Raw genomic sequence first — 13689 nt, 5'->3', positions numbered from 1 at the left:
AAGGACGCGCCTGAGGAGAATCGAACTTCCGACCTCCACAACGTGAAGCCAGATTCTACTTATCGTCCATCCCAACAGATGGCGTCCTTCGGGCAAAATAGACTGGTGAATTAAAAAAAAAACACACAATTAGGAATAAGAAAGCCTGCGATTCGCAATTTTTTTTAGCTGGGGACAAGTTTTTAATTATCGCTTTTCATTTTGCATATAGACAAATGTATGTTGCCATGTTACTGTATGTCATGGTTGCCAGCATTATTTTTGGGAGGACACATACAGCTCATAGATCTAAAAATTTCAATTTAAAAAGTTCTAGGGCGTTATGAAAAAAAACCACTTTTCATTACGGTGCTTTAAGTGATGCCCTTTCATTTGGGATAGCGAATATATACTCGACGAAAATCGGTTGTCGGTCCCTTTAAGCTTCCCAAAGCAGTAATGGCAGCTTCATTTAGGAAATGCGGCATTTCGAACTTTTTGGGCGGCATTGAGGACAGTGAACTTTAGGAGCATGACAGTAACAGTTGCCTTTTGAAAAGGGGGATTGAGAAAAATCTTCTAGTGGGTTCGTTTGCCTGATATTAGTCTGCAGGCTTCCTTCTTTTTCTTGAGTCCTTCAACTCTCCCCCTCACCTCATAATAATGACCACCTTAAATTTGAATAAATAGAGGTGCACTTACGATGCACTTATTATAAAAGAGGGATACACTTATGTTGGAGAACCACGAGAAAGACTTTGGGTGAATGGTTAACATGCATTTGGGAAGGACGTTCGAGCAGTGAAAAGTAGCTTACACTAGAAAGAAGAGTTCACAAATAGTGCATATTTGTTCAGTGCTGATTTATGATGCAGGATTTTGGAAGCAGGAAGCAGCCATAAAGTGAAATGATGTGGAAGGACCAAAAGATATGTAGCTGATACAGAATGGGCACAGGTGAAGGTTATTTGGAGAGACTTCCATTCTGTGAGGGGCATCCAATAGCTGATAATTACAGTCATAGTGATATTCATCACCTTTTTAATGGTTGACAGTGTATCTATGGAAAATGGAAGAACATGTTGCTAATGCAAACCTGTATGGTGTGAATGTCTTGTTACTACTGTACAGTCATAACTTGCATAATTTACTTGAAGTATAGCTTACTACATTGTCACAGCTACTTTGTATATCTAAGCTTGAACCAACGCAGTTGTACTATCTTGATAAATTGAAATACGAACAACGGAGCACATGGCTTTCAGTACATGCTGCGCATCCTGGCGGCAGGCACGTATGCGCAGTGCGAACAAGTTACGAGAGTTTGTGTCCAACCTTGATATGGAAACACCATTGTTCGGTGTGTGAGCGTTTTGGTTTGCCTTCCCGCCACGTTAGGCACCCACTAACGCGAGCACTATCTAACTTGGTTGCTGCGCTGAGTGAAAACGCCGCACGCAGCTATATTTCTTTATTTTTTATTTCGTGCTGAGCGCCCAACAGATGATGGAAAGACGATAGTCTTTCCATGTCAAGGTTGGTTACGAACCCTCGTAACTTGCTCGCACTGCGCATATGCGGCCCGTCGCCAGGATGCACAGCATGTACTGAAAGCCACGCACTCCGTTGTTCGTATTTCAGTTTTTCACGATAGTACTACATGCACAACGAGATCAGCATGGTGTAAGGGCTCACAGCATCCTGTGACTTAACACACACTTGTACTTACTGGTGCCGTTTTGGAAATAAGGGGGAAGGGGGAGGGTAGCGCAATAGTGCACCAGTCGTGCACCTAATGGTGTGTTTATGTTTAGGTGATGAGACCTAGTGTTTTCCCTTTTGTCTTGTTACAGACTCCGATTGAAGGCAACAAAGATTTCTCAATTCTGCGGTTTCATGCGGGACCCCCCTACGAGGCAAGTCTGTCATTGCCATTCTCAAAGATGGGAAGAGCAAACCGGCTGCACTCAGCAGTACAGCTGTCAGCTTCAGTTCCGCTCCGTATTGAACTGAATGGTGCAATCCATGTTGAGGTAGCTCAACCCTGGTATCAGTTTTATAGTAGTCTGTGCATTGTAGTTGGATGTGCTCTCTAATGTAGCTTTTAACGTTTGTCTTTTTGCCACTCTGAGTTTTTTTATAGATGTGTGCTCCCTGATTGTGAACCTGTTAAAGGGGCTAAATTTTTGTTTTTGGAGCAGTCAGCTACTCATACACGACGAAGGGTTGTAGAGTGTATAGTACCATTTGACAAACTATAGTGATGGCACATATCACCTGTTTTTAAATGCAGAGCACTTTAGGGGCTCGCCTTGTCGTCGTACCTCGCTCACTGGGCCCAAGCAGAGCCCCACGGCGTTCCATTGTAGCAGCTGTTGTCACGTGTCCCACAAAGGCTTCGAAAGCCAAGCGGCTTATATAGTCATAAGCGTTAAAAACTCGTGAGCCGCTGGCGCTTGTCATACATCTCCCGGTTGTTTAGCGCAAAGAAAACTGCAGGTACATTTGAGGCAAAATATACACAATTAACCGGCAGCGCCCGTGTTCATTTAATTCGGAACACTCGTTGGGTTGGTTTTTACGATAGTAAGTGAAACAAAGTGGCAGTGCAACGCCGGCATGTGCGGGAGGAAAAGCAAGCGCAAAAAGAACAGAACTCCTGCTGGCGCAGTTTCAGGCAGGGGGCGTGCGAGCACTGCAAAGGCGGGAAATTTGAAATGCGTTGGACAAACCTCCATTGAGTTCATCAGGAGAGGAATGAGACAGGGCGGCGAAGAGCGTGATGGGTGGTAAGAGAGTGGATAACAGCGCCACAGCCCATTATGGAGAATCACTGCTTTGCACTCCCGACAGCTCTCACATTGAGTGGAACAGCTTTAATTTTGTCTTCCTTTATTTGGCACATTCCGTGATGTTCTATGAAGGTAGCATTTGTTCAACGTGGCCCTTCAAAACGCTAAATCTCACTCTGCCGTGCATCACAATTGCAGGCCCTGCAGGACACCTGTGTTCATGGCAGCCGGCAACCTGCACTCAGAGCCTTTCTGCAGGGCCAGTTAGGATGCTGGTTTTAATTGCGAAACCTACGGTGTTCTTTAATTTTGTCTGTGCCTGTGCAATATGTGCACTTACCAGGTCATACTGCTTACTTATCGGCCTCCTTTCAGGTGTGCCCTCTGTTCAGCGCTAGCTTATTTTGTCTGCAAGGCGAACCAGCTAGCCCAGCAGCTCTTTTGTTTTGTAACGTACCTCCTCTGTTTTCCAGGACATTGCCTTCAAGATTGTGAACCGTGAATGGGAGTACTCGTACAAGCGTGGATTTCGCTGCCAGTTCCACAACAACATCTTCCAGCTGTGGTTCCATTTTAAACGATACCGATACCGACGCTGACGCACCCTTGCGTCCATTTTTATGTACTGCTGCCAGCACACATTGTGTATAAAAATGTCTTCTTGTAGTATTGTGAAATGAAATGTGCACATGTATTTTTAATTTGTGAGAGCAGCTACATGATTAAAAAAGTCAGCTGCCTTTCTTCACTGAAAACACTGTGGGTGTAGGTGGTATTCGTTGAAAAGTTTAGCTGTCAATTTTTTCACTTGGCAACACTGGAAATGGTCACAGACATGGCCGATGCACCACGGATATGGCATGGCTTGGGCCACGGCGCTCGCACGCCTTAGAAAAAAACACCGCCCTGCGTCATCTGCTCTGTTTCAACCCGTTTATCAACGGTGGTGTCTACAGAGATATTATTAAATGCACTCACATTGGACTCGAGGCAATACTTTGCGTTTGGTGAGGTAGAGTTTGTTAACGTCCAACACAGTCATGTGCTTAGCACGGACAAGTACCGCCATCCCACGGAGCCTGACGTAACGAGTGACGGTGCACTCACACGGTTGCCTGCATGTGTGCCTCGCCATTGAATACAAGCAATAGTCGCAATACAGAATCATTTAATTAGAATCCACTTTGTAAAGCAAACATTCTGTGGGTTACAAGGATATGTGGTTGTAAAATTAGTAACTTATTTTACACCACATTATCCATGCAAAAAACCAAAATGGTTTGTTTTTTCTTTGTTTCATTGTAATTAAAAAATTGTTGTGCATAGGCATGTGCGAGTAGTGATTCCTGCATTTGACGGAGGTAATGAGTTGTTTCAAGTAATTTGTAAATAAAAAAAATATCAACCAGCAGCAACCACAAACACTCGGTGAGAACTTAGTTGGCCATTCATTTTCATCATGCGACACATGCAAAGGTAAAACCAGGACAAATGCAGAGCGATTCGTAAAAATAAAACTATCTTGAAATACAGAGAATCGAAATGCCTTTGTTGCACTGAGCGGTAGTCTCCAGCAGGATTTTTTTAGCTGCAGCACTGATCTGGATTGTAACGCAGTTCCCTTCGTCAAGAGCTATGGCTACTGAGCAAGGTGACCGATGGACCAAGCACAAGAACGGAAGAGGAGCTGTCAGATTAGAGTTCCTTTAGTGTTTCAATGCACCAGGCAAAATGCAGGTTATTTCTACGTTGGGTTCATGTTGGTATCACAGAAGACTGATCCACGCCTCTTGCACCAAAAGTAAAACTACGGCATTCACAAATAATCTATCAGCAATGCCGTGTTCTGTGTAGTTTTTTTCTAACCTTTGAGGCCTGCTCTGCAGGTATTGAACATGTCGCTACGCATCCTCTGTGTTAGTTTCTACAGTATTTGTTCACGTGAAAGTGCGTTATAGCATGTTCACGTAATGCATTCCTCACATTGATCATCAAAATTTTGAAAATTTTTTTTCATTTTCTTTATCCCATTTTCTTTCCCACTCAGGACACCAAAAGCTGAAAAATGCAGCTTAAGTGCATGCTTTACACAGTGTGCTCGATTTGCAGGTTGGGTGTTGGTAGCTATCAGGTTATACAAAGTGCTTCTGCATCTGTTGGGCACCGGGCCTTCTAACCGTGCTGCACCTGTCATTGCCTTCATCTCTCCTCTCTTGCGCCAAGTGGAGTCTGACCTTTGAATGCCAAGCCGAGCTGATGAAAGGGGTAACATAGGGCTGCAAGAGTAAAATTCCCGTTATAGAAAAAGGTAAAAGACAGGGCTTCAAATAGAATGTTTCTGTTTCTGATGAGGTTACACGGTGCTCAACTGTATCCGACTGCTGGTCGCGGCATATACGCTTGACTTTGAAGACACACACTTACATGAATCATTTCTCTTGAAGTAAAAATTTTAACTTTTGTAGTGCTGAGAAAAGACTACTCTGACATTCCGGTCAAAACGAATATCAAATGTATTATTCAACCAAATATTTGAAGGAAAATACACAACGTATGCACACACATTTAAAGTTTTGCATTTGGCAGCTGCATAGCCATCATTTGAGTTTGTCAAGTGTGTTAAACAGAATGCGACAACTAATGTACTGACACGAGCACACTGACTCAATTTCTCTCGCTCTTCCTACCTTGCACACACACTGGCCTTATTTACCTGTGTCCATCACTCTGACGAACCATCACTCTGACAAATACGTGACGTCACATGGCTGACCCTTTCCAAGCATTCACCAAAAGCGTTGTTGTATGCTTGCTGTCTCAATTCTGTGTGTAGGTTGCGCGTGCATTTTCTGGAAGCATTTCAGTGAGCAGTGTCAGTGGAATAATTTTTTAATGCTAGAATTTTCTATGTACACGTTGCTAGACGCACACACAATGGAGGTCAGCTACTTTCGTAGAGGCTTTCACATCGTTCAATGAGCCTAACCAAAGGGGCGACATTGAAGGGCAACAGGCCAGGCCTTTGTGCCATCTTCTCCAGCTTGATGCGTGTCCGGACCAGTGCGGCCATTGTGCTGTCCAGCTGTGCCTGCAGGCGAAAAGAAGGATCCCCCTCTTCAGCATCGGCAATCGGTTCATTGTGACACCTCACAAATGTGTCCCAGTCGGAGATCACCAGCCTGAGGTAGCGCACAAAGTAAAGAAGGGCACAGGTCTCTTGGGAGGTCACAAGGTCGATGAGGATCACGTGGTCGTTCCCCAGTGAGCGCAGGAATCCCAGGAACATCCTGTGAGGCTCTGGGAGGGAAGGCGTGGCTCCAACCCAGCTGGTGGGTCTGAAATTGAAATCGCTTACTTCAGTGAGGAATGCCACGTGGAGCCAGAGCCTCTGTCAGGCTGCAGCCTTCAGCTCTTGCTTCCCTTTTCATTAAAATTCAATAAACTTCAAACTTGAATCCAACTTATAACAGGATGCCCTTTCAATCATCGTTGCCACAGTTCCATTTAAGCTTCCGCATACCATGCCCACTGCCATAAACGTTTGTTTCGGTGGCCCTCAGTGTGGTGGGGTTACGGAAGAGAGATCCTACCTTTCGCATTGTTATTTGACAGAGATATGTGTGCGATACTGCTGGGTCCGGCCGAAATAACATCAACAAATAACCAGGGCTGAACTAGATGAGCACAGCTATACCAGGAAACCTCCTGGGACACAAGCAGCACTTCATCACCAGAACAGGATTTGGCTGCACTATGAAGTACTACTATATATATTTGGCCAAAACCTCCCGTTGATTGGTCGGAAGTCTATGGAAGAGGTCACACAGCGGACACAAATACAATGGCTAATAAGGCTGTGTTGACTGCAGAGAACTTGCGTGATCCTGCTGAAACTTTCCATGACTACCCACTTTAGACTGGCCTTTTTCTGCTACTAACGCAGCTACTAACAATGAGGCTTGCTAGTGGCTTTAAAGAGCGCTAAGTGACAGGAGCTTCAGCCCTCTCTAAGCAGTGCACTATTGTAAGGACGGGATTATCAGAAGCTTGTGCTGGTTCACCCCGGTGGTATACTGCTTTTATCTGATACACTGTCAATGGTACAAAGGGTGAGTGAGCAGCACAAACTACCTTGCCTGGACAGATTTTCAAATCCTTGCAAAGCTCGAGAGTAGGGGTGTGCGAATATCAATTTTTTTAATTTCGAAGCGAATTCGAATAATAAAAACAAAGCTCGAATCGAATCGAATATTTTTCGAATACGAATACTTATTGTTTTTTGTAAAATTAAAGTTTTTACCATCTAGAGACACAAAAACTGCAACTTTATTGCACAACAAATCATACAAAGTAACCATTGCACTCAACAGGTTAAGGTCTGCACTCACTTAAATGGTTAACTGCTCGACATGTTCGGGGAGCAGTGACAACCTCCTGCTCGTCACGACTCCACCAGATACCGAAAGTAGCCGCTCACTTGAGACACTAGTGGCTAGCATGCCCGCGCCCGTGCACATTGCCGCGCGCTGATACAGTAAAATCTCGATGATACTAATCTTGCGGGACCGCGAAAAATATTCGCATCATCTGAAATTCGTATGAACCAACACAGACCAAAAAATTGAGCGCTGAAAAAAGTTCGTTTATTTCTTTTTTTACTTTCGCCTGAAGAAATTCGTGATTTTTTCTGCTTTTTTTAACCCCCCTGTCGCAAAGCAGTCCTTTCTGGAGCACGTAAAGCTTCGCGCTCGTCTCCTCACTCGCTGTGCCCAAGCTCGAGCGCTACACGCCGCAACAGTCAAGCGTGAACCGCATGGTGCGTTTTTGCACGCGATTCGCTCGCCTCGGCTCTGCGAGCGCTGTATTTTCACGCCCGCATCGACGATTTCGCGCCTGCGGTGGCGCCTACCTCGGTCAGAAAATGACGCACGACGCGCGCGGCAGAATGGAGGAGCCTGACTACTTGCGATGAGATCGAGACAGCCGGCTTGGCTCCGCCGGAGATGGTTAGGCTTAGTACCCCGGCAAATATTTTACGGGCGCTTTCTAGCGGCGCGGATGATGTTTTATAGTACCGTTTTCGCATGCATTATCAGCTTCTTTACTGCACAAGCAACTTCGTGTCTCCCTTGAGCCGCATTTTAAAGAGCGGTTAGAAACGGTCGCTCAAGCGCCCGCGCCACTTCGCGGCTGGAGCCGACGCCATGATGACGCCGCCGGCCGCGCCGCGCGCAGCATGGGGGTAGAGTGTACTAGTTCACTCTAGTGGGGGTGGTTTCCCGGCGGTGTCAGCGCGCGTTGGGCGTGCGCAGAGCGTTTTCGCGAGCAGAAAACAACAACACCGATACAGTCTGCGAAAGCACGTACCGTTCGCCGTGTATATGCTTCGCCACTTTGCTGCTGAGACACGCTCTGAATTTTTTTTTTTTTTTTTTTTAGTTTTGGATGGTTCGAATATTTCGAACCATAAAAGTGTCATTCGAATCGAATCGAATACCAAAAAATTCGAATCGAATATTCGAAGTTTCGAATATTCGCACACCCCTACTCGAGAGTCCAAAACTAGTTTTGCAGGGATCTGCAAGGCAGCTGCATTGTTTCGATAGTCAATTCACTTTGACAATAAAAGTATGTGACAAGTGTTTGCAACACTAAATATAGCCAGGGCAATGATTTGGAGACAATAAAAGTATGTGACAAGTGTTTGCAACACTAAATATAGCCAGGGCAATGATTTGGAGAGCAAAAGGAGTTCAGAACAGCTGTTCTTTCCTAAAAATAAAGTACCGTGCTAGCAAATATGCATGATAAACAAACACTGCACTTCACTAAAGTTCTTGTACTGTAGAAACTGGATCAGCTTTAATTAACTCTTGCTCCTGAGATAATAGTAGCACACTCTACAGCAAGTGTAGCCTATGGTGTTGATTATTTCTTGAGCATTTGCTGTCAACAGGAAGTATCTCAGTTCATCTTCAGGATTGAGGGACACGCGCCGCCGAAACCTGATTGCGCCCTCTCCCGGCGGTTCGCTCGTCCGGGGCGTAACTGAATGGGGCGCAGTTTAATAACGAAGACAGCTAGAAAAATCCACTCTGGGATATACATAGCATGGCTCTAGCGGCATGCCGTGACAAAATTTTGGGCTTGTATGACTAACTTACGAGGTTCCCAGGCCATCTAAACTTTTTCTGCTGCGGCCTATGAGAACAGGCTGGATTTCAGGTCGTTCCGCACTAGTTAACACAAAATTGTGGCGCTCAGAAAACAGATAGAAAAAACAACTCCCGGGTGTGAGTACTTCAGGTTGTGGGCTACAAACCCTTTAGTGTAGATTTCTTGCAACGTTGTTTGCGTAGGTTCCCTGCAACACTTTTCATGGCCAGGGTGAGGCGTATTGCCACAAACTTCGAAAAACTGACGCTACGTGGCGCCCACCCCTCCTTTTTTCTGGGAGGAGTGGAAAGGAGGACCACTGAAAGTTAGGAGTTTGGAGTTTGGTTGTCGCCGCCGAAGGAATCAGACGTGTTTTGCGTTCGCTCTTTCGCGATGGCTGCGTCGGGCCGTCGAGCGCCAGCTCCCGCTCGCCAGCACCCGCTCATTCGTTCGCGTCTTCGCCCAGCAAACTCTGCAGCTCGTAATCGTCGTGCACGGCTCGTCACATCGCCAGCTCGCCTCGTCGCTTCACCGCTCCTGTCGAGACTCTACTCCCGGACGTAGTGCGACGCCAGACCTGTGTGTGTGATGTGTTTAGTGCGCGGCAATTCGGGCCACAGTGGCACAACTCTATTCTACCCCTTTCCTTTATAACTTTCTAATCTTTACTCTATTCTCTATTCTATCCTTCCTCCTCGTTAGTCTTTAACCCCCTCTTCCCCATCCCCCCGCGCTAGGTTGTATGTAGGTGAGCCTCCATGAAGACTCAATAACATCCCTAGAGCTTTCATTTTCTTTTTCTACCAAACCACTCAAGCAAGCTTAAAGTTAGTCGAACTACGAACATAAAAAAAAGGAGGGTGAGGATTGATGCCCCCCCCCCCCCCCCAAACCAAAATTTGCGTCGACACGCTCCCTTCAGCAGGAAGGTGGCGAACCGACTGTCAATACGGAGTTCTAGCATCAGTATGTGTAATGTGAGAAAAATTAAGCATGCCAATGTAGTTTAGAGAAGATAAATCTCATTAGCCGAATATTAAGGACTCCTGCTTCCCGTTGCGCCTGTCAGGTCAGTGGCCACTTTTTCTTAGCAGAAGCGGGATTCATATCAATTTCAATTACTTCATGAAGTCATAAAAATACTGAGCCACGTCTCTGTGACATGAGGTCGTTCCTTCGCACTGTAGACAGCAGTCGTTCCTCCTCCGGTTGCTAAGAGGGCTGTAACAGATGGCTTAATGGTTCGTCATGACATCACTGCATATGCAGAAATATTTGCTTTGGACACAATCATATACACATCCCATACTATTACTAAACTCTCGTCCCAGCAGCGTAATGGAGATTCGTAGGGAACTTTCTGCTTTGTAGCTGCTACTCTATCCACCCTGGGAGCTGCAGAGTATAATTAAGGTGAAGTTGCTTTTTGACGTACCTAGGAACAAATATTTTGCTGCTAGGAACAAATATTTTGCTGGAACTTTCAATGATCAAACGAAGTCAAAATCGTGCAAACACGAATTTCAAGTACCAACACAAGAATTTATTTTCGTAGGAACTGCAAAGCAAATACCCATACGAACAAGCTATGAATGAAGTAGCCAGAACATAAAACACATTATAAGCAGCAACATATTCGCATATAGTGCAAAGTATTTACAAAATAACATGAGAAATACAGCAGCACAATAACAATGCACAAAACTTTAAAGGGGCACTGACACAAAATTTTGAAGGCGAGATAACGTCGGAGATAGATTGTTGGGAACACATATACATCATCTGCAAAATATCAGCGGCGAATACAGCCTAGAACATATTTAAAATCAATTTTGAAATGTGCGAAACGCAACCGAGCAGCCAGCAGAGGACCACGCGCAATTGTAAATAAACATCCAAACACGTCACGAGTTTGTGTTTGCCGCTTCCGCACTACCGGCGTTTTACGCGGGCTCGCCCGGCTCGCCGCTCCAATCGGAGGGCCGGAGGGCGGAGCTTCTGCTCTCGAGAACGAACGACCCGATCGTTGGCAGCGGAGGCGCCGTGATTTCGTCAGCTAAGCGGGCAGCTGGCCGCGACCGAAGTTCTACACCGATTCCAGGCACTCTGTTTCTATTACTGTTTATTACCATTGGATGCGAAAACGCGCCGGAGGCACGAAAAGCCCACTGAGCTAGCCGCACGGTCGCTGTGCAGGCGGCGGCCACGGCCGCGAAGTGGCCCAGGCCGGCGCAGGTAGCACGAGTGATAGCTTGTTACCGCTGCACGAAATTGTCCCCAAGTCCCGACCATAGTGGCTTACATGAGAAAGGAGTTAATGATGCGATGGCGGGTTGCATTAAAAATTGTCATCTGCACCGCTTACGAGAGCGGCACTCGAATATCCGCCGCAGTGCTGAGCCGAACACATCTGTAGGCGGACCTGTAGGCAGACCGGCCGGCTGCTCCCAGCGCGCGTCTTGCCACCCACCGTCTCGAGCGTCGCGCGTCGTTCTTTAGCCGCGGTAGCATTTCCACTCGCAGCGCCTGCGTCACATCCACGGTCGCTTTTTAATTAAGCGCCTCACGAGATCAGTACGTGGGGCATTCGCAGAAACTGCCGTCGATGCGGATTCGACAGTGCTACGGCGGCTCTGCTCTGTGATATCCCTCCGACGGTCACGTGGTCAGCTTTGTTCACACAAAATCCACAAAATCCATCGTTTCACGGCACTCGCTGAAACCGAAACTGCGACTGGCCGAATTTAAAATCCCTCTAATTAAACAACCGTCGCACGCTGAAGCAAATGAGGTTTCTACAGGTTATAAGTAGGTCACTAGCTACTTATCGCAACGAAAAAAACAAGATGCTAAATTTTTGTGTCAGTGCCCCTTTAATACATGGCACGCGCGGAAGAAAAGGGGGAAGCAATGTACCAGGAAGTTTCAATTAAAATCACAACCACACATTGGTCTTTACTGGATAGGCTGTTTTGGAAGTTGTTGTAGGCGAAATGACTGGGCCGCCGACCGTGATGTGAACAGACCACTGCTTAAACTGCTGCAATTTTTAGTTTAGGATCTAAAACACGTCAGGTTATTCGCGTAATGAAACTCCACAGGATTATAGGTCTATCGTAGCAGACAAACATGGGATGGTTAAAACCCATTAACGGCTGCCTTGCGAAACCTGGTCAGGGGACGAGAAAGGTTTCCGAAGCGGGGGCATGATTTTGCGCATCAACGATGCAAACAATTGAATAACTTTTGATGGTCATGTTCACACGTTAACAGTGAAAAATCGCGGAGTTCTCGATTGCCTGCTGCAGAGAATTAAATAAATTAATGCAGAGAACCCACGCTCTTCTTATTCAGTAAAAACCCGTGCATTGACGGCGGACCTTAGCTCGTGAAAGTCAGTCAGCTCGGCAGCTTGCGAACTAATGAAGGTTAGCACGGTAATACAAACGTTTTACCGGTCAAATTTATTTCCATTTCTTGCAGGATATGCAGACTCGAACGCTAGTTACACACCTAGTCACTATAAATCCGGCTTTATCGGAAAGGTTTAACACAGAAAAACAATATTATTCGGCTAAAAGATTATGAGCCTGAATAACTACATCAAAGATGCGATGGCGCCTGCGTTGGTACCAGGCTGCAATAAAAATTATCAAAGTGGGCACAAAAATTAAAGTACAAGGTCCTGCCCTCCGCGATAGCTGGCGACTAATGCGCGCTGGCTTACGGGCGCCAAACGTTAACATTTGTTCCGCTTTGCTTGTCAACATAAATAAGCGAGATGAAGTTACTAACACGATATGTAGCACAAGTGAGCTAACAGATGAGTGCCCCTGGGCCCCGGAAAAGCATAACACATGATTCGCACAGCACAGATGCGGCACCACACTTTCAATTTATGGCACATTTCCAAAATGAAAAAATAAAAATTCAAGCGTAGTTTTCATAACACACAGCACGCAGTGAAGTTGCACGCACAATACAATCATTCGTATGTACAAAACACAAGCATTGTTTAAACTGGTGGGTTTAATCAAAGATTTCCGTGCAATTGACCATCCGTCTGCTGCGCCATCACTTGCGTTTTTCTTTTCGTGAGCATTTGGTGCAGTTTTCCTGGTGACTTAACAATTGTTGTTACGCCAATCAACTGCAGCTCAGTGCGCAACTCAGCGGCGTCCATTTCTTCAACTCTACGTGGTGTCTTTTCTACTACATCCTTTTTTTTCAGCACAGCGTGACCTCTTAGCTCGACTTTCTTCAATTAGGCCTTCAGCCCAGTACTCAGTATCGAGCTTCCGGTACAGCCTAGCTTCTCGAACGTGTTCCGGCGTTTCTAGCCTCTTTGCGATAATTAACACATCAGCTGTAGAGTTCCACTTGTTGGTTTTGCTGTGATGTATATGTTTCAGTACATCATTTTTTTTTTCTCAATTCCTCGGCTACAAAACCAACCAAGACAGCCAAAAGATTCATGCTTTTTAGAAGCATGGTGGACAAGACCTTGCCATATCCTTTTGATCCATCTCTTCCTAGTTGCACAAAAAGTTGCAAAAATTCTAGCGCCTCTTTTTGTACACTGCTGCCGGTAACGTCACTATTAAAATGAAGCAAAATTTTCTCTAATAGTATCCACAAACGCAAGGTTTTTGCCTCTGTCTGTGGCTGTAGTTTTCCTTGAAGTTGCAGGGGCAAACGTCGCAGCAGGCGTTCGCAGTCTTCACCTACTAAAGATGTAAATTTTCTCCCTTTCCTGTCATCT

The 13689-nt window shown here is 45.8% G+C and overlaps 2 protein-coding genes across 3 annotated transcripts in view; one reads left to right on the top strand and one right to left on the bottom strand.

Moving 5' to 3' along the window:
• Cactin (cactin, spliceosome C complex subunit) overlaps positions 1-3437 on the top strand; it is a 35194-nt gene extending 31757 nt beyond the window's left edge. Inside the window, exons 18-19 of the mRNA XM_077676092.1 lie at positions 1833-1895; positions 3245-3437. Of these exons, the coding sequence (XP_077532218.1) occupies positions 1833-1895; positions 3245-3370 (189 nt within the window). The 3' untranslated portion in view covers positions 3371-3437. The remainder of the gene's footprint in view (positions 1-1832; positions 1896-3244) is intronic.
• Positions 3438-5672: 2235 nt separating this feature from the next.
• Positions 5673-13689, bottom strand: part of Lin (protein lines homolog) — a 32279-nt gene continuing 24262 nt past the window's right edge. The window contains exon 8 of one of the 2 annotated variants that reach the window (XM_077676091.1): positions 5673-6106. In XM_077676091.1, the coding sequence (XP_077532217.1) occupies positions 5713-6106 (394 nt within the window). In that variant the 3' untranslated portion in view covers positions 5673-5712. The remainder of the gene's footprint in view (positions 6107-13689) is intronic. The other variant, XR_013317285.1, reaches the window with a different exon arrangement.

This window comes from Haemaphysalis longicornis, unplaced genomic scaffold, assembly GCF_048455015.1.
Source record: "Haemaphysalis longicornis isolate Haplotype H1 unplaced genomic scaffold, Haemaphysalis longicornis Haplotype H1 scaffold_7, whole genome shotgun sequence".
Taxonomy (NCBI): domain Eukaryota; kingdom Metazoa; phylum Arthropoda; class Arachnida; order Ixodida; family Ixodidae; genus Haemaphysalis; species Haemaphysalis longicornis.
The sequence above is the reverse complement of the archived record's forward strand: the minus strand, read 5'-3'. Positions and strand labels throughout refer to the sequence as shown.